The sequence below is a fragment of the Meles meles genome, chromosome 9 (genome assembly GCF_922984935.1).
Source record: "Meles meles chromosome 9, mMelMel3.1 paternal haplotype, whole genome shotgun sequence".
NCBI classification, from domain to species: domain Eukaryota; kingdom Metazoa; phylum Chordata; class Mammalia; order Carnivora; family Mustelidae; genus Meles; species Meles meles.
The window spans coordinates 67,799,717-67,826,336 of record NC_060074.1 but is presented as its reverse complement, the minus strand read 5'-3'; the positions used below and the strand labels follow the sequence as shown (position 1 = coordinate 67,826,336).

The 26,620-nt window shown below is 49.6% G+C and overlaps 1 protein-coding gene across 1 annotated transcript in view; it reads right to left on the bottom strand.

The window, feature by feature from the left end:
* The window catches only part of GAD1 (glutamate decarboxylase 1), a 40,653-nt gene extending 17,918 nt beyond the window's left edge, over window positions 1-22,735 (bottom strand). The window contains exons 1-6 of the mRNA XM_046017983.1: window positions 22,558-22,735; window positions 20,979-21,123; window positions 17,658-17,720; window positions 11,826-11,984; window positions 10,213-10,455; window positions 4,995-5,085 (exon numbers count right to left, since the gene is read on the bottom strand). Coding sequence (XP_045873939.1) covers window positions 4,995-5,085; window positions 10,213-10,455; window positions 11,826-11,984; window positions 17,658-17,720; window positions 20,979-21,060 — 638 coding nt within the window. The 5' untranslated portion in view covers window positions 21,061-21,123; window positions 22,558-22,735. The remainder of the gene's footprint in view (window positions 1-4,994; window positions 5,086-10,212; window positions 10,456-11,825; window positions 11,985-17,657; window positions 17,721-20,978; window positions 21,124-22,557) is intronic.
* Between the last annotated feature and the right edge of the window lie 3,885 nt (window positions 22,736-26,620).

Sequence of the window (26,620 nt, the reverse complement as noted above, 5' to 3'; positions counted from 1 at the left end):
TTGCCTTCCCATCCTGGACCATGTTAACAACAGGGAGTCTGCCTATACCCAACGCGTGAAGTTTACCCTAGAGCAGTGGTTCTTAACTGGGGTCATGGAAGCCACTAGAAATCCTAGGAAAGCTACTGTCCCTCTCTCCAGGAAGAAAATGAGGATAAGGACATCATTTTTGTATTATAGGAGATTCTCCTCTTGCAGCATGGTTTCCAAGTTAGGTACCCCTTCCCTAAATGACAGATAAAAGCAAATAAAGCCAAGAGATCAAAGGTCAAATATGGATTCGAAAGAAGCAGGTTAGATGCTAAAGTCAGAGTACAAGATGCCATTTCAGAATTAGAGAACAAGAAGCTAAAACTGCAAAAGGCTGTGGGGTGAAATTAAGAACATGGGATTGGAAGTAAGCGTTCAAAACAGGATGGTGAAGATCATGAGGGACACAAAAGGAGAGTTCCGAGACTTCCCCTGTTCTGCGCAGAGTAGTGAATCTGCCCCTTTGCAGTGGTTCAGTTCCACTTCTTAGTGGGATTTACTTCAAACTAAAGCAAACTGTTAAGAAGGTCTATTTCTCAGGTGCCTGGGTGGCTCAGTGGGTTAAAGCCTCTGCCTTTGGCTCAGTCATGATCTCAGGGTCCTGGGATCGAGTCCCACATCAGGCTCTCTGCTCAGCGGGGAGCCTGCTTCCTGTTCTCTCTCTGCCTGCCTCTCTGCCTACTTGTGATCTCTGTCTGTCAAATAAATAAAATCTTAAAAAAAAAAAAAAGAAACTCTATTTCTTTTGTGGCAGAGTCTGCTCATTGCTAACCAGTATCAATTTTCCCCTACTTCATTAAAATTTATTCAGGGTTGCAATTCACCTAGCTCAAAGACTACATTTTCTAGCCTCCTTAGGTATGGTCATGGGACTAAGTTCTGGCTAGAGAAATGCTATGGGAAATGTTATGTGGAGCTTCTGAAAATGTTTCTTAGAAGGCAAGAGTGTGTTCCCCTTTTGACTGCTTGCCCTCCCTCTCTCCTCTTTTTTCTTTCTTCCATCTCCCTCTCTCCCCTTCCTCCCTCCCTCTCTTCCTTTCTCTCTCTCAGTCCTAATTCTGGAACACATAAGTAATGGCTAGAGCTCTAGCAGCCAGTCTGCACCATGAGGTGATTCTGAATATGAGAGAGCCACGTGCTACAATATGGATTAGAAAGTCACAAGGAACCTGGGTCCCTGGTGACTGTCAAACTGGGAACTTCTTTAATGAGAGAAATAAACAATTTTCTATGTGGACTCTAACTTTACACTCTTCCTAGATTTCTCCTTCTTACAGATGTGGCAGATGGCCCATCTTCCCCTTAAAAGATAACATATCTGAGGGGAAACTTAGTGAGCCCCTCTGGTGTCCAGAGATGATGAGAGACAGAAACAAAAGAGCTGGGAGCCATCGCAAACAGTGACAGTGACCTATGCAGTGGCTGCCTCTCTTAGGTATGTTCGCTGCTCCTTGCATACACTGGGCGCTTAAGACTGGCACCTTCACCAGTCTTCAGAGCCACTCTGTAGGATGGATATTATTATCTCCCATTTTCTGAAGAAGGAACTGAGGCTCAAAGGAATCCAGCGATCAGCTTTAAGATCTCAGTATGTTTCAGAGTCAGAATTCTGAGCCTTTTTACCTCCCAGCTGCTTTTCTGTGACAAACGAGACCGTTTGCTCCAGATTCCTCTCTAACAACCTGCCTACCAGTACAAAGTGACTGATGACTCCCACAGAAAATTTCTCCTGTGTAATTTCTATGAAAATAAAGCGTGGGATACTTGAAACCATAACCTCATAACAAAGGGCTGTGCTAGATCTTGCCATTAAGATTATGTATTGTCATCAGGTGCTGGAGGGAAGGCTGTTGTTCGCACTTGGGTGCTGTTCAGCCTGCATGGTGTGCTCGGGAGCCCCGTTTTGGAAGAGAAGAGCTGGGCATGCCACAGGAAACTACAGATCTGTGAGGCCCTCTTTGGGTCTTCACAGGGTCCTCGCCTGGAAGAACAGACTTCAAAGCTACATGCACAGGCAGGTGTGAAAGCATGAACACCACCGTTCTTCTATTTTCTGTTAGCTGTCCCATCCCTTATAACTTTGCCACTTGAATTGGGAGAGGGGGGTCATTCTTTTTTGAAAGACTATACTGAGGACTGTAGTTCTTACTATTACCAGAGCACCGAAATGCAACAACAGTGCAGGTCATCAACAGGAGTATATTGCTCATTCACTCCTCCTCCTTTTGTCATTCTTTCCCAGGTTTATTTTTAACACCAACACAGTCGGAGAGGGAACTTTCCCAAGGAAGCAAATTTCTGCATCAGCTTCTGACAGTGCCTCCACATTTCATGATGCTCCGGGGGAACGGACTTAGAACAATTTCTAGATAATAGTTATTACTTCTTCAGACGGTGCCTTGTCTCTAGAACTGCCAGAAACTATTTCACTATTTTAAATAACCTTCTCTATCGATCTGCGGGAATCAGGTCATATTTTATAAATATCCACTGTGTTCAGTACAGCTGCAATTACTATGTGCCATTTAGTTGGACTGGCCTTGACCTCAGATGGCTGGGACATATTTTAGTGTTTCATGGCTGAGCTGAGGTAAAGAGAGAGTAAGGGACTTGATTTTATGAACACACACAAAAGGAGAATTTGTGAGATCTCTCTGATTGAAGAAAAGCCTTTTAGGAGAATGTCTGGTCAGGAACAGTTCAAAAGAGTGGATTCCTTTCATTTACCTTGAGATTGGGCGACGTGTACTAGGGAATTGCAGCTGAGAATCCCACAGAAAACACACTCACAGATGTGGGGTGAATTCCGAGCCTGTGTTAATAGGAGTACTTGGGCTTTAGTGGATATACACCTTTCACTCTATTTTTTTCATTTACTTTCCAAGCAGCTAAGTTTTTCAAAAGTTGTACTTCCCAATTTAAAATTGTTTCTTAGTGTGAGATGTTCCAATTAAGCATCAGTGTCTTTTTTTCAGGTTATAATTAGTACATTATGAGTCTGGGCTTGCTGATATATTTTTATCTCACAAATCATACCAGAGTGAAGGTTGCAAAGGCAAGTTCTTTTTTTGTTAGAGGAGACCATATAAGCAATTGCATCTTTGACCCCAATTCCTCTTGGCTCCTCATAACCTCAGTGCTCCCACACAGACACTCCGTGAAGTTAACCATGACTAGCAAACAGGGAGCATGAAAATCATTTTTGTTTTCCATCAATTTAATCTTTTGTGTCTTCTAGCACTAAAGGCTTCACTTGTCACGTTTGCTTTTTAAAAATTTGTCACTGTTGTTTTAAATTAGCAAACAAAGCAGGAATAGAAACCAACCTTTCTTTCTTTCTTTCTTTCTTCCTTTCTTCCTTCCTTCCTTCCTTTCTTTCTTTCTAAGATTTTATGTATTTATTTCAGGTAGAGAGAAAGAATGAGAGAAAGAGCACAAGTGGAGGGGGGCAGAGGGAGAGGGAGAGGGAGGCACCCCACTGAGCAGGGAGCTGGACACCAGTTCAATTCCAGGAGGCAAGGCTCAATTCCAGGACCCTGGGATCAGGACCTCAGCCAAAGGCAGATGCTTAACCAACTGAGCCACCCAGATGCCCCAATGGAAACTTTTCTGAATGAAGTTAGATATTTTGAGTCACAGCATTAAATAGCTTTTTTTAAAATAGCACACACACGTATCAATGTATAATTTTTAAAAAAGATGTATTTATTTATTTGAGAGAGGGAAGGAGAGCACGGGAGGGGGAGGTAGACGGTAGAGAGAGAGGGAGACAGAATCTTGGGGCTTGATCTCACGACCCTGAGATCACAACCTGAGTCGACACCAAGAGTTGGATGCTTCCTCAAATGTGTGACCCAGGCAACCCAATGCATAATATTAAAGTGACTTTTCAGGTTTTGTGGCTGGTAGCAGTTTGTTTAAGAAAAATAGAATACCTGGAACCTTAATAACTTACATTCAATCTTGATGTCAAATGGAATTTCTCATTTTAAGCAATACACCCTTTCACCTAAATTCATTTTTCAAATCTACTTTACCATGAACTTAAAAAGTGGATGATTATTTTCTAAGTATTTCCACAGTAACTACAACCCATATAATTCTTATGTAGCTATTTAAAAAATTATTGTCAGAAACTTGTTCGATTATTTTCCCCTGAATACTTTAGTAGAATGTGGTTCCATGAGCTGGGTGTGTAGGTAGTGCTAAAACATTAACACAGTGTCGAGAGAAAAGACAGTACTCAGTAGGCTATAATGACCCTACATCAACTTGTAACCTGTCCTTGTCTCCAAATAGGGCATGTGTGTATAGAGGAAACTGTGGGGCTATCACAAGACTACCCAAGAAGTACTTGTACCCCAGGGCCTTAGAGTCACTTTCATATAAATTTGTAAGAAATTGGAAATAAATGAAGGCTTTGCTGACTCAAACAAGTATGGAAAAAAATTTAAATTCAGAAAAACAATGAGTTCCCTTGAAAGGAGTATGTATCACTACCAGCTGAATTTTGTTTTAGAATTTAGGTAAGCAATAGGTTGATCAGGTTGATCAAATTAGTTTGTGGCTCTCTGGCAGCTTTAACTGTGAAGGAAATACGCCCTAAACGATGAGGACAAATGTGCTTAGAAGGAAAACAGACCAAGATCATATTCCAAAAGGTGACCTCTTTATCCATCATTAAGACATGGAATCTTTTAACATGAAATTCACACTAAATTCTGAAAGCTAGAATTATTCTTTCTTACAACTGTGCGCTTATTAATTGCATTACTCATTAAAAATAGCTTATTGAGTATTTACTATTAAATCAGAACTGTGATAAACCGAAAGATTTTAAGAGAAAAGAGGACTAACACAATTGTAATAAAATTTTTATAGAACCATTGGAAGTGGACTTTTAAAGCAACAAGCCATAATCACACATCATGGTTGCTTATATGAAGATAATATGTGGAACTTACATATTAGTATTAGCAGTTGATGTCAGCCATTCGCCAGCTAAACCAATGATATCCAATCCAGTGGAGAGCTGGTTGAAAAATCGAGGATGACCTGGGGAGATGAATAAGAGGCAAGCATCAAGGCAAACCCCCAATTTTTCAAGCTGTCTCCAAAGCAAAAGTCTGGCCATATAGATCATGTCTCCATCCCAAGAGTCTAACAGAAGGAAGGGCAGGTTGACCCACGCTATACTAACCTTTAGCATTACTGAGGGTCCCCAAACTTATGTTTCTGAAACAGAATGCTTTTTAAGTTAAAAAAAAAAATCCTATGTCATGACACTAATAATCTTTCCGGTATCTAATTTGTTGATTTTCAGATGAACTTCTCTGTCATAATAATTTTTGAAATTACAAATCAGGATGTGGTGTTCCTAGTTTTATCTATAAATATTTCAACTTGTAATTTAACATTTCAAGGATTCAAGATCAAGAGGGTCAACATTAACTGATGGAGGAGAGCCTGCAGGCTCTCAGAGAGGGCCTATGGCTCTGTGGACCAAATCAAGCCTGCAGACAGTGCCAGACTGTCGCTGATGCTGGGGGCATGCCATCTCTGGATCTCCGTGTCACTCAGATATAATGTCAAGCATTGGCATCTTTTGCCCCTAGTCAGGTGATCATTAAACTAAATTTATTGCTGAGATGACCCGGCACTTCCTCTGTGAAACAGAGGCAAATATAGTCTCCTTTACGCATCAAGTTGTTGGTAAAATAATTGTTACTATTTTATAACTCTAAAAGCCTTTGCAACACAGAGTATGCTTTAATGGGCTTTGTTCTCAGCAAATTCAGGATTATTGCCAAGTATTGGCCAACTTGGCGTTCACAGGAAAACTCGATCCCACATCAGCAGGCTTGGCTAGGCTGTCACGAAGGTGTCAATGCAATAGATTATCTAGGGGTGTGTGACAGAGAACTGGTGTTAGAGAGATATGCTGACTGCTCTGTTTCCAGTAGAAATTACTTTTGCCTCTGAAATGACTGTCCGAGAGCTACTGTTTGAATGGTCCTGGTCTGAGCCTGCTCTCCGAAAATGTCTGCTCTTCCATATGTAATGGAGACTCATTTAGAACGTCCAGACTACGACTTCTTATATCAGAATATACTAATCACTATATCTCAAGAGTACTCAAAACATAATACTGATCTTCAGGGAAAAAAGTGAAAGAAGCATAAACAGTAAGTTTAGTGTAATTAGGGGCCCAGATTCCAGACATTCGTGTGGATTACTCTCAATCGCTTAGACTAGTTCCCTTTATTCTACTTCACTCAGTGCCAACACAATCTATGAGATCTCCTGCAACATGACAAATTTAGTTGCTGTCTGTTAAAAAATACACAACATCCTTTTGAAAAATTTTAACAATAAATATATTTTTAGAAGATTTTATTTATTTGAGATAGACAGAGACAGAGACAGAGACAGAGAGAGCCAAACAGAGCATACGCAGGGAGGAGAGGGAGAAGCAGGCTCCCTGATGAGCAAGAGCCCAATGTGGGGCTCAATCCCAGGACCCTAGGATCATGACCTGAGCCGAAGACAGACGTTCAACTGACTGAGCCACCCAGGCACCCCTTAACAATAAACATCTCAAGACAAGACTAAATATATATATATATATATTTATCATAAATAAAAGGAATCACACTATTTGACAATGTATCAAAGCCACTCAATAGGGCAGAGACAAAAGATGGACAAAGACAGACAGACAGACTGACAAAAATGCCCTCAAATAAACATGAAACAGTATCTCTTTGTCCATTGAATACATAAAGGAAACGAAGTTGTCTCAAACCTTGCCTTTATCTTACAACTACAGCATTATGCCCCCCAAAATCTTACACCAGAATTTCTATCAAGTAACAAAATGACCTCTTTTAAATTTAAATTTCAATTTGCTATATTCGATGAAATAACAGATGATAGAGGTGCTAGTAAGTCAGGTAGGGGGAGAAAGAGTTACTGTTCAAAGTTAACTTTTTCAACAAATAAACTTCAAGGAAAAAAATGGAGGGGAAATCTACGAAGGGATACTAAGCAATTACAATGTGGAAAACTTGCTTGGATCCAGAATCAAATGAATCGTAACATTCATGAGACCATTGGGAATTTGAGCACTGACTGAATATTTGATATTAAGGAATAGTAAATTTTGGATTTTTTGATCTAACAACGATATTGTGGTTATTTATTTACTTTTAAAGATATATTTTTTTATTTGAGAGAGAGAGCACATGCATGAGTGGTGGGGGAAGGGGCAGAGACAGAAAGAGAAAGAGAATCTCAAGCAGACTCCCCACTGAGTGCTGAGCCTGCCCCAGGCTCGATCTCATGACCCTGAGATCATGATCTGAGCCGAAGCCAAGAGTTGACTGACTGACTAAGCCATCCAGGTGCCCCAAGTGGTTATTTATTTTTTAAAGAGTTCTTGAAGAGGCATCTGGGTGGCTCGACTCTTGATTTCAGCTCAGATCATGATCTCAGAGTCATGAGATCGAGCCTGAAGCGAGCTCCACACTCAGTGTTTGAGATTCTCTCTCTCCCTCTGCTTCTGCCCCTGGCCCCCTCTTAAAAAAAAAAAGGTTTTGAGAATGAAGAATATTTATGGATGAAATAGTATATCTGAGATTTGCTTCCACATAAGAGAGAAGAGGGGGAGGGGTCGAAGTGAAACCAATTTGTCAGGAGCTGGTAAGACTTGAAGCTGAGTGTTGGCTACATAGGGTTCATTATACTATTCTACTTCTGTACAAGTTTAAATTTTTCCATTAAAAAAAGGGTAAAAAAAAAAAAAAGAAAAACTAAGGAAGTTTGTTCAGCTGCTGTGACAGAGGGCTCACCAGTGTCCGTGTCAGGTCATGAAGAATCTATACAATTCTGGTTCCTTTGTTTGGAAATTTCCAAATACCATCATCCTCTCTTCACACACTGTGCCCTGCTCAGTATGTTTTCGCTATTAAAGCCCAATTCATTATTCTGGCTAAGTGGTAATATCCTTAAAAAACAAAACAAAACAAAACAACCTACCTTCCACTTTGTGTAACTCCTTGCGGGGTTTGCCCTGATCTACATCTAAATTTTGGCTCGGCAACCAGGAGCTGTGTTCTCCTGGGGCAGCAAGAGTCTGCTTTCCCGGGGTCAACACCCTGAGATGCAGCAGAAGGTTTCACAGGGCCTGGGAGGTCATGAACTCTGTGAATGGAAGTACCTGCTCCCAGAAGCCGTGCTGAAGGGCAGGGATGATCGGCTGCAGGCTAACTATCTAAGTGGAGTCCCACGCAGGACCTACAGGGCCCATGCGCCCATGACCATGTGATGCTTCCGTTTCGTAGGCAATAGGAGCTACTAGTTATGACAAACCCCCGTGTTTTCCTTTGAAAGACAACACTGTTCTGAGCTTTAATGATCCAAGTACATGGTCTCATCTCTTTGAGAAAGTGCACACAGAGAGGCCTGACAAAACAAAACAAAAGCCACTGGACTAAAGCAAGCCCAGCTATGACATCCAGGGAGAATCGGGACCCTTCTTTGATCTAGCTGTGTAATACTACTTGATCTCCACCAGGAATAGGTTAGCCATCAGGCCAAGGTGAGCCGTAACTAAATCAATGCGCGTGCTTTTCTTTAAAAATCAAACACAGACCTTATAACATAATTAAGCCTTGTCCATTCTGCAGTTAATCAAGGAAGCTACACTTATTTCCGTGGTCTTGGCAGACCTCAAAAGCAGTCTGGGATTCCTTATTTAAAAATGCCTCTTTGACCAGCCTCTTTATTTCATTACAACACTTTGTATTTGACACCCGAGAGTCTTACCCAGCTCTGTCACCACCAAGCTCCCTAGTCTCAGCCTTAAATCTGTATTCACATGAAAGGAATCACAGAGGAGAGGGAGAAAGAAGAAAAAAGAATAAGGGGCTACCAGGGGCTCCCCTGTGGGGGCAACTTGGCCATGCCCTGCGGGTTCCTGCAGCACTGTGTGCCCAAGGGCTCAGGGAAGCCAGGCTGCTTCTGGGGAAAGACAGCAGTGAGAAGAAAGCACTGTTTCCCTCCTAGGTTTAGAAATAGCTGGATAGAGACCTAGAAAGTCCTTGAACCTGAGCCACTTCACCTGAGGCACCTGGGAAGTAAGCACTTTGGCCAGGACCACTGATCACAGAGGGTTCCTGTAACATGAAAAGGAGGCAAGGGGGCTTCCTCAAGGGCCCCCTGTTAAAGATATGACTCGGAGAGTCTGAACTCCAGAAACTGGAGTAGGATGCAAATGGTGTATACGTATGTGACGCTTTTGCCTAGCCAGCAGAAGGTGCGGTGGGTTGCACTGTATCCCTCAGAAAGATATGTTCAAGTCCTAACCCCTGATTCCTGTGAGTGTGACCTTATTTGGAAAGAGGGCCTTTGCAGATGTCATCAAGTTAGGGTGAGGCCATAACTGAATGCAGCAGGCCTAATCCAAAGATTGGTGTACTCATGGGAAGAGAAAACTTTGGACACAATCACAGGAGGCCAAGGGAAGGTGAAGGCAGGGATTAGAGTGATGCATGTGCAAGCCAAGGAATGACCTCAACCACCAGACGCAGGGACAGGCAAGGACAGACCTTCCCCAAGAGTCTTCAGAGACAGTATGGCCCGGTGCACCTAAATTTCAAAATTCCAGCCTCCAGAACTGTGAGAGAATACATTTCCGTTGTTTTGAGTCCCCCAGTGTTTGGTACTTTGTTGCAGCAGCCCTAGAAAACTAACATAGAAAGGGAAGGCACTGGGCCCAATTCTCCCCAGTGTTAGGGACAGACAAGTGTAGGATTTATCAGAATGAAACAGGCATGAAACAGAGGAGAGAAAAGAAATAGGGGGCAGGTCATTCTGCTCTTTTTAGGTTGTGAATAAATCCAAAGAATGAAAACTCTTTATACAGAACTTGACACAGCCCCGGGTGTTTGTATTTTTTTAAATGTATGTTTACAACAAAAAAATGATGATGAACTCCTCCCCAGTTTGGGCCCTCCATCCCCGGACACTGCCCAAGGTTGTTCTGTGGTCACTGAACTCACTGCTGCCTTCCCTCACCGCCGTTTGAATTTCACCTTCCACGCGGGTTTCCCCTAGTTGACCCGCAAGGGTGTGATGGAGGGCAAGGCTCCTCCCACATGTCCCTCTGGCTCTCACCCTTACCTGTACGGACCCCATACTTCAGGGTGTCTCTGCAGTCAACCAAGATCTGCTCCAGGGACTCGGGGTGGTCCGACAGCTCCAAGTTGAAGCCCTCCATGCCTTCCAGCAGCTGGTGTGGGTGATGGAAGTCCAGCACCTTGGTGGAGCGGTCAAATGTCTTACGGACATAGTTGAGGAGTATGTCTACCACTTCCAATAGGAACTGCACAGTTTGCTCCTCCCCGTTCTTAGCCGGAAGCAGATCTGAGTAGGGGCGGGGGGTGGGAGCCAACAAGTGGTTATCGCCTGGCTCCTGTCTAGGTTTCCTCAGCCCAGAAATCCCAAATACCAGGCACGGTATCTCTACAGACCTAATTTACTCCAGGTTATGTATACACATGGGTAATCTGACATACCATCTCCCCAGAAAAATACACATATGCCGGCACACAGAGGTTTTGCATACACTTTCTGAAGGTTGACAGACTTTCTGGTAGTTAGGTTGCCCACACATGGAGAGCTTTGAGAAGCCATGAGCAGCCAGTCACAGCTATCGTCTACTTCAGAATGACTGGGCACCTGTCAGGAGTGTGATGGAGGCCTCTGCCCTGCTCCCCTGCGACCAGGTGTGTCTCACTACATCTGATTCATGTGCTGGCCTTCTGGTTGACCATTATAATACACTTGATCATTGATGGTAGAGGCTGAGATCCCCCTTGCAGAGTGGTCCTCTGTAGTGTCTTTAGAAAATAAGAACTCAAAGGTGGGCCTCAGAAAGGTGGGAGAGGGAACTCCCACATCTCTCTCTCTCTCGACCTCATCCTTTGGGCTTGGGCTTTGGGATGTCCAGGGGTGATTTTGGGTTCCAGCCTCTGGTAGAGATAGTCGGGCTGGGTTAACCAGGGAGGAAACCCAGAGGGGGAACGACTGAAGCTTTCGGCCCTAACTCAAGAGCAGATTGGCTTTACATGATGCTCTGTGTAGCTTCCCTGGATTATCTCTGAGGATTAATGAAGTCTGACTGACTGTTTGGGCCTGGCCTATAGGGAGTTAATGGAAGGAGGCAAAAAGGGATTTATTTTCAAGCTGTTCAGGAGAGATGAGGAAAGAAAGCTCTCCTCCTCAGATCAGAGTTGTGGGGACAGCAGTAATAATGAAAGATCTCCAAAAGGAAAACGAGTTTCAGAACAACACTAGGTCATTGGGCCCAGGCACACAGCTTCCCCCAGAATGATTTTGTCATTGTTGCTGACCTTGGAAGATAAATGCTAATATGAGAATCACTGGATTTTCCTTATATGTGAGATTCCTTCGAATTCTGAGAGTCTATGAAACCATATTTGTCCCTGCAAGTGTCCCGAGTTGACTGTTTTTACTGACTGCCCTCATCCAGCTTCCAAAATGATGACGTCCTGGGTCATATGGAAGGAAGGAGGATATTACATTTAAATACTAGAAAAACAGTTTCATGACAGCTCAGATGAATAATGATAGTTTTGGTCAAAGAAGTAAATTTCAGGAAAAAGTCAAGAAAGCCAGATAAGAAACTTACTGGATAGTACTGGACAGGACAGAGGAAGGTTGGGGGGTGAGGGGAAAGTAAGGGGGTGGGGAGAGTAGGAGGTAGGGACTACCTCGAGCAAACAGGTTGGAGAAGTCGGTCTCCGTGCGCCGGAAACGGCCATCCCTGTCACTGTTTTCACAGGAAAGCAGGTTCTTGGAGGACTGCCTCTCCTTGAAGGCGCTCACAAGCCGGCTCTTCTCTTCCAGGCTATTGGTCCTTTGCAAGAAGCCTAGAGCACAAGAAGCTAGGTCAGAGAGAATGCACTGAATTCCCAGGCTCGGAGGGTTAGCTGCCAGGCCAGGTCCACTATTCAAGCAGCATTCTTGCTTCCTGAGAAGAAGCTGAGTGTCTGCATTTTACACATAAGGGCTTTGGCACTGCTGGCCTTCAGGCGGGGAAGGGGCAGTGCCAAGTGTCATCAGTGGCACAGACCCAGTCATGCAAGAGAGAAAAACAGTAAGCAAAGCCCATTCCCCTCTCTGACCATGACTCTGAACTCAGAATTAAGTCAATTGGACAGCTTCCACTCCAGTAACCAGCCCCAGGATGGGGCTTTAAGGGGAAGGACACAATTGGAGAGGACTCTGCTGGCACTGGGTTTATGGGCTGTGCAGCCGGAGGAAGGAGGGGGCGAGGACCAGCAGAGGGAGGAGGCTGTGAGGACCAGCACTGGGGGTTAGGGAAGATGCTTTCCTCGGGTACCAAGTAACACATGCAGGGTTGAATGTAAGTGTGATTTTTCTGACCCATGCCTGAAGTGAAGTTGTTTCCACACCACCCCCCTCTCCTTGCATAAAGGTGTTGGGGAAAGAGACAAGGAAGCCTACAACCTCATGTGTGGTGACATTTCATCCTGGAAATACTTACTGAGCACCTAGTGTGGAAAACCACTTTGCTAAACATCTAGGACAGGGGCAGATGAAGATAAATGAGACAGATCTTCTACCCTCCAGGAACTTAACAGTTCGGCAGATGGGAACCAGTGTTGTAACAAAGCCAGAAAGCCTCCCAGAACCCCACAGAGCTGAACTCGGAACCCAGGGCGGGGTACAAAGCACCTCACCTCTGCTCCTCAGAAGGAGTAGAAATCTCTCCTGCCTGAGGTGAGCAACACAAACACCACTGGTGGCAAACAGAGAAGCAGGTTGAGGCAAAAAGGCTGGAGACTCTGCCAACGAGGAGCACACTCCTTCCCCTAGTACCTACACCCATTCCGTCTGGGGCTCAGGACCTGCTGACCCACTCCTTCTCTCAGCATCTCTTCCAATTATGCCTCAAGTAGCCCAAAATGCAACACACTGAAAAGAAGAAGAAAGTTCTAAGCTTCTTAGTGACCCCAAAGCTGTCTTTGTAGATACCAAGATCCTTGGGGAGTCATGCACATCACAAGACAGGCTTGGAGAAAAGTCCCAGGAGGTTCAAGGAGAGGCAAGTTAATCTGGGGAATTCAGCTTTACTTCCCCAGGACTGCAATTCAGCGGCAAGGGGTGGAGGAAGGAGGGATGCAGGGGGAAGGCTGCAGTGATTGGACTCCTCCCACGCACAGGAGCAGGGTCTATTTTTGGAAGGAAGAAAGGTAGAGGCACCAGGCCTTTCATTGTTCCCAGTGCCTTGTAAACTTATCGTTGAAGCCCCCAAGGACAGCGGGAGGGGGTAAGACACTGTAATAGAGTCTCTGCACTTGGCGGTAAAAGTGGGGGCTTGTATCCTGGCCTCACCTTTCCCCCTGCTTTCTGAATTTCCCATACAAACCCCAGAGTCCCAAACCAGGAGCCAGCCCTCATTTGCCAGAGGCACGTAGGAGCGCTCGGCTCCTGAACTCCAGGACTGCTCCCTGGTTCCTGGAACACTGAGCTATGGAATTTGCCAGGCTGAAAAGACCAAATTCATGGGGCCTAATGGAGGTGGGGTCCTGCCTGCTGAACTCCTACTCTTCAGGTGTGACCTCTGGTTGGCTCTGTCTCATTTCTTGGGAAAGCCTTGAGTCTCTAGTGTGAAACCCCTTAGAATGCCTTTCCTCTGGGGAGCGGCAGGACCTATGACCTATGACCTGGCTTTGGATATTAGCTTCCAATCTGACACAGGCAGTCCCAGAGGTGTCCTGATAGGATTGAGAGATAACAATTATGACCCAACTTTAAATCTGCATCTCATCCCTGGACCACACTGCTTGGGGTGCACTAGGAATCTGTATTTCCTATAAATCCTATATTTACCTTTTGAAAAGCATACTTACGTTGCATTATAATTTGTGTTCCAAACCATTAATTTGTTAATATAAACACTTAATGCATATTATTATCAGAATAACCATATCTTGGAAGGTATTTGTTTTCGAAAATATTGGACCCCTCAAAAAAAGGTAAATGACCAAGGTCTCTCCAGGCTCTGAGAGGCTCTGGAAAGAAATGTATGCTTCTCCAAGGATGACCAGGTGGTGGATGACATTGAAGTTCGTGCTTTGAACAACTTCCCTGGCTAGCCAGTGGTCCTGGAAGCACGGGTCTCTGAGACTGAAGCAGACTGTATTTTCTCCTGCTCTGCATGCCACCTGTGAGGACCTAGTTTCCACAACGAGTGACTGGTAACCCAGCATATGTTGAGCATAACTCAACATTCCCAAGAGGCAAAAGGAAAAGCAGAGGGAAGCCAAAGCTGCACCTGACTTTGGTCAGCTTGTCGCACCCCAGCTAGCTTTAAGGGGAGAACAGGAGGCAAACCCTGTCATGACTGCTCCTCTGGGCAGAGGGGAGATCCTGAAGCTGGCTCCTCACCCCTGCTCCCAAACTCAAAGGCCTGGGGTCCCAGTGAGTAGGGAGGAGTGTAGGGAACTCAGGAGCACTTCTCTTGAGCAGGTTTATGAGCTGTGCGTGGCAGAGGGGCACATGGCCAAGGGGGGAGGCGGGGGCTGAAGCTCATCACCCCTGCTCTTGCTCAGCAAGAAGTAGAATGGAATTGCATCTTCCTAGAGGAAGGAACTTTTTTTCCTGATTTTTATGTGCTGAAAATACCTTGCCAGATCTCCCCCATACCCACCCCAACTTCTTATTTCAAGAGAAACCAGAAATACAGAATATTTGAAGTCTTTCTCTGTTTGAAAGTTATACCACAACTGACACATCATTAAACACACACAGGCACACACGCACATACACACTGCATGGGCTAAATAAAACAGCTCATAGGCTGTGGCTGGCAGCCAGTTTGGGATCTCTGCATGTATAAGCGACAGAGGACCAAGGACACACTGGGAAGTTAGCAGAACCCAGGGCCCCTGCATCTCCTTCTATTTAAGTCATGCACCATGCTTGTAGCTACCCCACTCTACCTCTTGGCAAACCCTGGGTTTTTTCTACCTGATTATTTTCCCAGGGGATTCTGCCTCCCAAGCAAAGAGTACCACTGGTGAGACCCAGAGCCTTCTTTGCAGCTTTCTTCCCTGGCTTCTAGAAAAGGGAGGTAGGAGAGGGGCTGGGAATTGAATTGTGGCAAGGCACTGAAAATGTTTATGGTGGTCACCCAGGGCAATGGATTTGGAGGTGAGAAGAGGACAATTAATTCCATCGGTGTCTTAATGTGAAAGCTCAAACCAACCTGGAGAGTGTGGAGAAGGCATCATCCAGGCTCCTGAATGTCTGGGATGAAGGGAGTTGGGATGTCCATGTGTGGAGGAGGGGGACAGCCGATGGATTCAGGTCTAAACCAAAGACTGCACTTTGGAAAGCCAGAGTTCCCCCAAGGTCCAGGGCGGAAAGTAAATCCGCCTGGTGTTTTTGTTTCCTTTCAGAATCAAGCCTAATGTGAAGCCTCCTAATCTGTGGTCCCCAAATCTTGCATTTTAGTGGAAGGCAATTTCCCCCTCAACAGACTATCAGCCCTTCCTCCTGTCAACGGGTCGAGGCTTTCCTGAAATGAGTGGAGACCCCTGAAATTGGGGGGGGGGGGCGGGGGGATGGTGTTTACAAACAGGGAAGAAACTCTGAGGATTGAAGCCCCCAGATGTTCAAGAGCTCCCCCTCATAATAAGTTGATGCAAACTCGGGACCCCTATTTCCAGACCCAATGAAGCTCAACTCTTTCTTGCCCGTTTACCCTTTGGGGGCACTTAGGACGTGTTTTCAGAGGAGGCAGTAGATCTTTTCTTCCCCTAACTCTGAAGGGGGCCTGGGGGGACATGGCCCGCGGCACGAGGCGGGGCCCAGGGAGTGCGGGGCGGACGAAGGTTGCCCGCCAGGCAGGGGTGCACCGCGGGGAAGGCAGCCCTCACCCCAAGTCAACCCCACCCTGCCGGGGACAGCGGCAGGCGCCTTGGGCTCGCTCAGTTCTGCTTGCCCGCCCGCATGACAATGACGGCTGCAGAAGCCTAGCGCCGTGGCCGCTGAAGGGACCCGGCGCCAAACGGGCCATTAAGCCGGGAATGGCGGCTGGGGGAGGGGGCTATTTATAGAACAAAGCTCCGCTGCAGCCAGCTGCGGGCAGACGCTGCCGCGGCCCCGGCCTAGCCCCGCGGGCCTCGCGTGCCGGGGAAAGCGCCAAACCCGGGCCGCCCTGCGGCGGGCTGGGCTCTCCCTGGGGGATGGCTGCGTCGAGGAGCTGAGCAGCGATTCCTCACCGTGGATCAAGGGAACAGAGCCCCAGAAGCCTAGCGAGGGCGCCTCTCGGCAAAGCCAGGAAGGGAGTCTGGTTCCCAGGAGACGCTAAATCCCCCCCACCCCCCCACCCCCCCCCCACTCCCCCCACTCCCCCCACTCCCGTCCACTCCGACCCCGGCCCTGGCCGCCGCCTTCCTCCGGTCCCCGGCGCAGAGAAGCTGGAAGGAGCAGGCCCGGGAACGCGGAGCGGCCGGCTGGCGCGGGGCGCTCGGGGAGGGGGCGGGCAAGCCCCGCTACCCCTCTGCCGCTATCTCCCGCGAGCAGCCGCTGACTGATGGCTCTTTAATAAGCCCCTCGTTAATCTTCCCCCGCCCCTCCACCCCCTGCCCGGGACGTCCGTATTTTCTGGCCCGATAAGGCTAGAGATTTTAGACGGTGAAATGTAGCAAGGAAAGCAAGTGCTCATTGTTCAGCCGGAGCCACTCAGCTGTGTCCCTTCGAACAAATCTCCTTTTTTGCTTTTAAAAAAAATGACATCCCTTGGGCGTTTTCATTTCAGACCCTCGCGTCTCCGGAGCACGGTTCTTTTTCCTCTCCAGCTCGCAGATCTATTTGTCTTCCTCTCCGCGGCAAATCCTGCCCTACACCCCCTTCCTCCTCTGGCGGCCCCACGCCCCCGCCTGCCCCCTTTTCCTTCCCCCTCCTTCAAGGGCAAGCTGGGCAAACCCTCTGGCCCGCGCGTCGCACCTCCCCCAGGCAGGCCACTGTGGGCTGCCGGCAAAGAATGAAAGAAGGAAATCTGAATCGTTATGACATCTCGGGGCACATTCTCGAGCTGGGGAGGCCACGTATGCTGGCGGGTAGTGGGTAGGCGACGTGCCAGCCGGCGCCTCAGGCGGAAACCGTGCCTTAGGCCTGCTCTCCAGGAAAACCAGACCAGTGCTCGTCTGAACCAGACCTTTCCCACGCGGATAGAGCGCACACTTAGGATCGGCCCCGAAGCCGGCAAGAGGAGCGGGGCTGCCGCGTGGGGGCGCTATGCTCGCGTTCTCGCGCCTAGACCAGGGAAGCCCAGCTGTCTCCCGGTAGCCCGGGACTCCCGCGGAAAATGCACCCCCCAGCCGGGTCAAGGGAAGGCGGAGGAGGTTAAGACTTGTATAAGGGCGTCTCGCCAGGCGTCCGGGCTGTAGGTACTTTAGAAAGCCAAACCCAAGAGCCGGGATCTCCTTCCTCTGGCACCCCACTGTCCCAAACCCTCAAAGCCCCAGAGCTGCGCCGCCCTGCTGGGCCCCAGGGGGGCTTCCACTCACCGCAGATCTTGAGCCCCAGCTTTCTGGTGCATCCATGGGCCACGCCGCACCAGGTGTCATACGCTAGAAAGCAAAAGAGGTGCGATCAGTGAGGTTCGGAGCGTGGGGGACCGGGTCGAGGGCAAAGGTATTCTGGGGAGAAGGCAGATCTTTCGCCAGTGCTCCTCGAGAAAAACTCCTTCCTAAAAGGAGCAAGAAGCCAGATGCGTGGGCCGACGGGCAGACTTGTGCCCTTCGAGTGCCCATGACACTCCCTTCCTGCTCCCACTTTCAGGTCTAGAATGGTGTCTCTGAAAGGCCAAGCACTCACGCGGCCCCCAGACCTCCAAGCAACCCCGGCGGGGGAGCTGGAGAGACGAGATCCGGGTGGATCAAGTACCAAAGACCGGGCTAGGCCGCGTTACCCAGCACCCATCCGCCCGCCCCGTCCCCTGATCTCCGCTCTGCCACCTCGAAGGGCGACCACAGCAGCCCGGAAAGGGAACACAGAGGCATCTGGGACCAAAACGTCTCATAATTTCTTGGCGGGTCTCCAGCCGCGTGGCAGCTTAAAATAAACTGGCATGAAATGGGGTCGCGGAAGAGTTCAGGAATTAATTGGGTGAAAAATAGTATTTGAGTAGATGATCGGGCTCGCATGGCTGCTCTTCAGTCGGACCCAGAGCTGGGAAACAATAGTGCACCTCCGGTCCTCATCCGGGATCCCCTCTTCCCAACCTGCCCCTCATTAACCCTTCCCTCGGATTTCTCGGGTCTGGAGCAGGCGAAGGCAAAGGCAATCAGGAGCCTTTCCTCCCGGTCCGAATGACAGACTAGGAGCCGTTGTATTTTCCTTCTTTACCAGACTGTTCTTAGACTCCTATGGGTCTATCCTGCCCTCGGGATTCGGCTTGCAGGAAGGAGCACCGGGGTGCCTGTGGGACCCGCGCGCGCTGGTGCGGAGGGACCAGCATGAAATTCCCTTCGTATCTCTCAAAGCAAGGCGCTTCCCATCTCTCCCATCCCCCACCCCGCCCGGGTCCGAGCTTTCAGCTCCGCGCGAATGTTGGCAGCGATAAGGAGAGTGACATCCATTAAACCCGAAGCACAACAGAGCCCCAGCGGGGAGAAGAAATAGACCGACGTTAGCGAGACAGCGTGTCACGGATGGAGTTCCTGCCACAGACAGGAAATCGGTGCGAAAGCAAAACCCTTGTAATAATACCTGGCAGGTAAAGAGTTATTTCCACTCAATAAAGTGCTTTCCCCTTAAACGCCATCTCAGCTAATCCACAGAACAACCCTATGAAACAAGAAGAGTGTTCACCTAAGACTCATTTTACAAATAAGAACATAGAGATTCAGAGAGGTTACGCGATCTTTCCAAGGTTACTCAGCTGGGGCATTGGGGTTCAGACCCAATGCACCGCCTTTCAGAGTTGGGGGTTACAGTAGGGCAGGGAGAAGGGGTCGCTGGAGGAAGAGGCTAATTAAGGTTGTGTGGATTGATCAAGGCCACCGCCCAGGAGACCTTGAAGGGTGAGAAAGCGGAGCCCGCTGGGTGTCTGCAAGGGAGGACAAGAGCGGTAGAGAGCCCGCGTGCGCTTACAGGTTAGAGTCCCCAACATACAGCTGGGCTGCTGAGGGCAGACGGCGGCGTTCTCGGGACGGGTGCCGCACGCTCTTCCCAGGCAGGGTCCTCGACCTCTGCCTCGGTGCCCTCCGTGCGCGTCAGGCCATGTGCAAACTCAGGTCAGCGCCTTCATTGGTTCTCAGAACAGATGTTAGGCGTCTGTGCTCTACCACGCGCTGCCGCGGTTAACCTGGGTGGGGTGGTATGGGGGCAGGACTCTGAGGTGGGTGAACACAGCGGTCTCTCTGCCCTCTCGGGGCAAAAAGGGGATGGGAAATGTCGGCAGCTGGAAAAGAAATCCATCAAGGCCAGAGCAACAGACAAAGGCGGGCAGGCCTCGCGTTCCTCCCGGCCTGATCAGGCCACCTCGGCAGCCAGTGCCCGGCTCAAGTGCCACCAGGGCTGGCTGCTCTCCCGAGCCCCTCTTTGTTGTGTGGGTAATTGTAGTTCGCCTGGGGGGCGGGGAGAGGGAGCTGCAAAGGGAACTGAAACGCAACCTCAGGATTTAAGACAAGGCCTCCGGACCGGGGATCCTGTGGCAGCGCCAAGGAGAGGGGACTCACAGGATGACATTCTCCCATCTTCGTTGATGTGAACAATTGACATTTTCTCAAGCCCACAGAAAGTGCCATAAAAGCATAGCAATAAGCCCTCCTAACCACACTGCCATTCCTAAGCCCTTCTTATACAGAAAATCTGGGGCTGTTACTACTGGAGCTGATAGATTGAGGGGAGGGGACTCATTTCAATCCAAGTTGGAAAAAAAGAAAAATAATTCCTTCATTGCCAGGCTTCTACAGGAAGGGTAGGAAATAAATCTGAATTAAAGACAGATTCTGGAAATGGGCTGAAGAGCACACTGAGCTAGAGGTGGGGAAGCATAGAGCCCTCTTCCCTCCTTTTATCTGGCTCCCCTTTTCTTCTCTTTTGCGGACCTGTCAATTGCTGACAGATCTCCTACCCTGGAGAAAAGAGAAGGGTGCTCTCTCCTCCCGCCCTGGCAAAGCTTCTTGTCGCTTCCTGGCTCCCAACCTCTCTCCACTCAGGTTGTTGCCCGCTCCTTTTTCTTTCTTTTCTTTTTCTTTTTCTTTTTGTCTGAGATGTAATTAATTGTCTGAAATGTCGAGGCTCAGTCTCAAACCGTTTTATGCACCTTTCTCGCCCCTGGCTTCTCCCTCAATCGTCAATAGCTCGACGCAAATTTGGAGCAATTAGGGACCCCGAGTTTTCTAAAAGCTGCAATTAACGTCGCAATTTCCGCTGATTATAGACTTCGAGCACAGCGCAGGGGTAAAGGAGGGGGTCAGATCTCGGCTCAACGAGAGCAAGAGACAGAAAACTCTCTATTCCCGCAGAGACTACAGTCTCCTCACACCGCCCTCTGCCCTGACCCCCGTCGTCCCACAAGCCAAAGAAATCACACACAACAAAAACAACACTCTCCCGTCTCGGTCTCCCCCAAAGCGAAGCCCCCAAGGATCGCCACTGCTCAAACCTTGTGTGGCTCCCACTTCCCAGCGCCCCAGAATCGCCTGGCATTTCTGTCAGTCAAACGACCTCTGGCCGAGACCCAGGTCAGGGCCCCATTTCTTTCCAGCCTCCATCGTCTCCGCGCTCCCCCTTCCCTTTTCACCAGCGCAGCCTCCTCACGTCCCAGCGCCCCCATCTTCCCCGCAGTCCATTTGATAGGAAACTGGGGCAGAACCTACTTGTGGGGCGCAGGTTGGTAGTATTGGGGTCCGCTCCCGCATTCGAGGAGGTTGCGGACGAAGAAGGGGTCGAAGACGCCATCAGCTTGGTTGTCCCGGGGCCTCCGCTGTCCGGGGTCCTCGGCGAGTCGGGCGCAGGAACAGGCTGCGAAGAGAAGCGAGAGCAGTGCGGGGAGAGCTTCCGGGGTCCCGCGCGGGAGGCGACTGAGCGGTCGGGGGCACCGACGCTCCCCTTAGAAGTCTGGGCTTGGGACAGAGAGGCGGGAGGAAGGGCACCTAACAAGCTGAGTCGGGGTGCGCCGAGGGGAGGAGGAGACGTGAGCGCGAGCTCTGGGACTCCGGCGCGGGGAACGTAGCCCCGGGCTGCTCTCCAGTCTGGCGGCTGAGCGGGGTGACCTGGAGTGCAGCGCAGAGAGTAGGGGAGCCCAAGGCCGGTTCAGGACGCAGGGGTGCGGGGGATAGGGCTGGCAGGGCAAGGGAGGCTCAGTGCGCGATTTTCCAGCCGAGCCTCGACAAGCCCCATTGGGCTCTCAGCAGCCCGAGGGCGGGCAGGCGGGGGGAGTGCGCACGGGGCGGGCACGTCTGGTTCGGTGTCTGGTTCCCGTTGTTGTGTCTGGTTAATTCCCTGGAAAGAAGGAGGCTAACTGCTCCGAGGACCGGGGACTTTGGTGAGGCAAGGTGAGAGGAAAAAAAGGTCCATATCTTTACGTTCTCTCTCGGATTTGGTCGGGGAAAAACTACAGTCACCTTGCACTCTAGACATCCAGAAAGCGGCGGGTCGGAACCTTGTCTCCCTCTTGTCCCACCCTGTTTTGAGCTGTCTGGAAGCCTAGGACGAGGCTCGGTCCGGGTTTGTGCTCCCTCTCCACCCAACTCTCTGAGGTCCCCGGATTTTTCGCTGTACAAAGCCGAAGAGGTTGAGTGAGGCAAGAAAGGGGAATCATTACTGGGGGAAACGAACTTGGCCTCTGCTCTCGGAAGGCGGCAGACTAGGATCCCTGCGCGACGCCGCTGTACTGCGCTCGGCGCTGGCGCGATGGCTACCGAAGGCCCCAGGACAGAGGTGCCGGCGGATCTAGGAAGATCTAAGACGCCGCAGAGTAGCACCTGCTTGCCACCACCTTCACACGCACCCTGGGATCCCACACCTAGCCCTGCACGCGCACTTCTGCTGTAACTCGGACCACGGTAGACCGCAGCTTCTGGGGAAGTAACAGGTTACTGCTCGGAGTCGCGCCTTTGGCTTCTGCTGCTCAGGAGCCCTCTGATGAGGCAGGCGCTCTCAGTCGGGAAGGGATGGGGAAAATCCTCTCGCCACTACAGCGCGGGTGTCAGCCTCTGGGCATCCCTAGGCGTGAATTTCCCTGGTGGGTGTAGGATGGCGGCGAGGTCGGGGGTCGCTGCGCCCCGCACCAAGGGAGAGCTGGGAGTCGGGCAGGCGGGACGCGTTCTGCTAGGGAGGGTAGATGGCGGTCGCTGGGAGTGGGGCTTGGCCAGGAAACCGCCGGTGAAGAGGAGGACCCAGCTGAACAGCTGAAGCCGGGCACTGGAAAGTCCAGGCGACCGCGCGATTACCCACCTGGGCTAGGCAACAGCAAGCCGGCGCTCTTGCCGCTCGTCTGCGCAGCGCGCAGAGATCCGCTCGGCCCCGGCCCTGCCACAGGCGTAATCTTCCCGGCGTCACCTCCAGCTGCCGCCCGGCCCTCGCCAGCACCGTCCCGCACGCGAGCGCCGGGAGGAGAAGAGAGCGGTGGGGAGAGGCAGCTGGTAGGCTTCGGGGGAGGCGGGGGCGGGGTGGGGAGGCGGGGACGGCTCCGCGGGGGAATCACGAGGCCGTTTCTCGCGGGGGCAGCTCGTTGGCAGAGCGGTGGGGCTCCTTTGCAGGTGCCTGATCGCCTCTGGAGCTTTAAAGGGCGATTATAAATCCAGATCACGCTTTGGGGCCCGGAGAAAAAAAAGGCCCTATGAGTAATCCAGAACGTACTCAACGTGCTCTTTTTTTTTTTTTTAATAGAGGGTGCGGATAAGACGAGGGAAAAGATAATTCCTATGAGGAGTTCTGCCTCGTTGACTGCTTCTTCTTCATCTCTCCCCCCTTCCCCTCCCATATCTTCGAGAAGACTAGAACAGTGGCTTTGCCTCAATTCCTTTCCTTGCGATTCCCCCAGATCTACCACCCCGCGACTCTTTCCCGAGTAAAACCGAGCTCTGGCGTTGTGTCCTCGCTGGCTCTCTACTGAGCCAGGATTGTTGTAAAAGCGAGGAGGCCGAGAGGAGGGGGCACGGAAGAGACCCCATCTCCTTTCAGGTCAGTTTCTTCATCCAGCTCAGAGCCTGCCCAAAGTACTTCACCAGAGTACCGCTACCCGCTGCCGCCCGCAGAGAAAAGGTCCTGTTTCCCGCCCACTATGCACTCCCCGCTAGCTTCGGTCCCCGAGGTAATGGGGGAAGAAGTCCTCCTGATTGATCACAGCTGAAGGTTAATAACACGCACGAGTGCTGCTCCAAACCAACGGGAAACCCGAGCACAGAGGCGGCCCCAGGGGGCGGGGGTGAGGGTGGGCAGCGGACCGTCCTTTCCCGCCCTGCCCTCTCTCCTCGCTCTCCCGACGATTTTGCTCTTTTTAAGGATTCTCCCTTTGCGTTATTTAATCATATTTAAGGAATTGCCGCGTTGGGAAAAGCCCCTCACAATAAGAAGGCGTTCACCGGAAAATTTCCACCAGGGGGCGCCAGGCACCCAGAGACCGCGAGGCCCCGTGCGGGCGGGGTCTTGTCTCCCCGCCGGAGCTAACACCTGGAAGGGCTGTCTGGACTCTTACTCTCCCGCCTCTTCAAGCCATCCCTTAGCCAGCCTCCTCGCTAATGTTCTCCTCTTTCCTCTGTTTCTTTTTCTTTAGGGGGAAAAAAAAGTTGATCTTTGTGTGTGCTGGGTGATAACGTGTAACCAGTGATTCCTTCAGTCGTTTCCCAGTGATTTTCCCCCTGTTGTGATGCAGCAGGCAGGGGTTATTTATGGACACGTCTGCGGCCTTGCTGGTCCAACCGAAGCCGGTCCCTTCTTTCTGAATGTCTTATCTCCTTTCACCACGGCACTGAGGGGATGCAGAAAATCTTACTAATAACAGAAAATTCCCTAATAAGATAGAAGATTCCGCGCAGAGAAGATACAGTCCCATTAGTAAGAGGACTCGCGCTCTGAGGTTTGAAATAACCGCGTTGCCCTTGATCCTAAAGAAAATACTGTCGTCCTCTCTCCACCTCACAATAAAAGCTCGGCACTTTTTAAGGACACAGAAGCATCCTGAACGGCCGGGCGGGTAGTCACAGCAGCTCTGGGCGCCACAGCTCCAGGCTGGGCAAAGTGGGCGTGCCCACTCCACGAGAAGGAAAGATCCCTTCAAAACCTTGTACCGCTAGGCTTGAAATGTGCTGTTTACTCCGAAATAAGGCTCAGAATTCCACCCACGCCCCCTCCTCAAGCCTCCCTAAATGAGATGGTTGCACCAATCAGAGAGCCCAGTGCCCGTGCTAAATCATAGAAGACGCAAGGAGCAAGGAGACTGGCGGGAGGAGGCAACAAATCCCGATGCCCCTCAGGGTCCGTTGTTCCAGAATGATGCCTCCTCGCTGTCTCTTCAACCCTCTCCCAAGACCTGAGATTCCCCGGAAAGGAAGATTCGTTTACTTTCACCTGTAGCTTGAGACTGAGAAATTTCCAGCCACTCCCTCTTCTGACCCCTGTGTCCAAAATGTTCACCCCAACGTTTTAGCCGAGAAAATGATCCCGTTGGTAAAAGAAATCTACAAAAAGCAGGTATTACAAATGAAAGTTGAGTTCGTCCAACTGTGAGAACATCCCTCCCTTTCTCCTTTATGGAGGGGGAGGGAGTGAAGTCTCATCCTTAATTTAAAAATGTTTAACTAAATATTAGAAATTAAGTAATTAAACGAATATTTATTAATCACTTACTATGTGACAGGCTCTGTTCTCAGGGAGTTTTACACTGTTCCAGCAAGTTATATTATCTCTGCACTAGTGGAGTTAACATTCCAGTTAGTCAGGGAAAGTAACAGACTTGGGGACTTACGGTTTTGGTTTAATTTCCAATTCTCTCCCATTCCAATCTAGACTCTTGGGCTCAGCGAGATGTTAAAAACTAAGCCAGTTCCAGCACACTGAGTTGGAAGACAGGGCAAGGCTTTGTCAGTACCAAGGACAGCACCCGCCGTCCTGTCCCTTATGCCTCCCCTTAGTCGGTCTCACTCACCAGTTCTCAGCCAACCCGCCCCACACACCCAGCCCGCCCCCCCCCCCGACTGTAACTGCTGTGTTTTTCCCGTGTTGGAGTGGGGGCTGGGAGAATAGACTATTTCGTCCTCTCCTTCTCGGTAAGAATTTGTAGTGAGGGTGGTTGTGGTTGTCTTTTGTCTCTTTAGAACATTTGGAATTCATATTTTTGTTTGGTTTTCACTATTCTTTTTATCTGTTATTACTCCTGGGTGTGTGGGGAGGAGATGCCGTGGACAATGGGGGTGGAAAATAGATATCCTCTACAGGGACTCGAACCGGTGGTAAGGGGTGGTCCGGAAAGGAGTGGTGTCCGCCCAGCTGTTTCGTTTGCGTTTGATGTAAGGTTTAGAGCTTTGAAGAAATGGGAACGCGGAGCCCAGAGGCGGAAGGAGTGGGCGAGCACTAGCCCTCCGGTCCCTCCCGGGTGTTAGGGGTTTCCGAGCCTGCAGCCCCAGCTACTGGATCCTGTCCACCCAGAACAACCTTCCTTTAGGTCAGCGACGGCTGGGACTTGGGAACATGACCCTCCGCCCACAATGCCCTTTCCCAGGGATGTTTAAAGATACTCCAATTGGATTTGGAGCCGAGCCTTTCAGAGAAAGAAAAAAGGGAATGGGTGGGAGGAGAGTAAGGCGTGGAAGGGGGCCCGTACAGGCTGCGGGGGAGATTTTTATGCGTAAAATATGGTCCACGTCAAGGTGAGTAAATAAGAAATGTCACTTTTTTTTTTTTTTTGACGCATTTGGCGTTTTTAGCTTCCAGGAAAGGTAATTTGGACCCCGGCGTTGGTTCATTTCAGCTGGCTCTTTAAGGTCTATTTTAAGTACCTAATTTATGACCAAAAAAGGGGGGAAAAATGGCAGTGCTCACCGTTTAAACGTCTGTCTCTGAGACGAGGGCTGTGGAAAGCGTTGTTAACCTCGCACTCGGCTTTTCTTAAGTCGAGGCTAAAGCCTGTTCGGTGTGTTTGTGTACTTTAAAGATAGTTCTCAAATTATTCTGGACTTTCTTTGGGGACCATCGCTAAATCGACACCCCTACCTCAACAGATCACACCATACTCGCTCCTGAGAGGCAAGAAAGGGTTAAAAGGGTGGTGGGGTGAGTCAGGATTTCAGCCCGAGCGCTGGAGAGGACTCCGGAAATTACAGTCTTGTGGTTCATTCCTCCTTGGTATTCAAAAGATGAAAATATTCTAATATTAAAGAAATTAATCAAGGAGGACACAGTGATTTGTATCTGGACAAATCTTGGGTCAATCTTAAACCTGATTCCTGCTCTTCCAGACACGCAGACAGAGGGACCAGCAGGTGGCGATAGATTACAATTTCTGAGAGGAAACTACAGC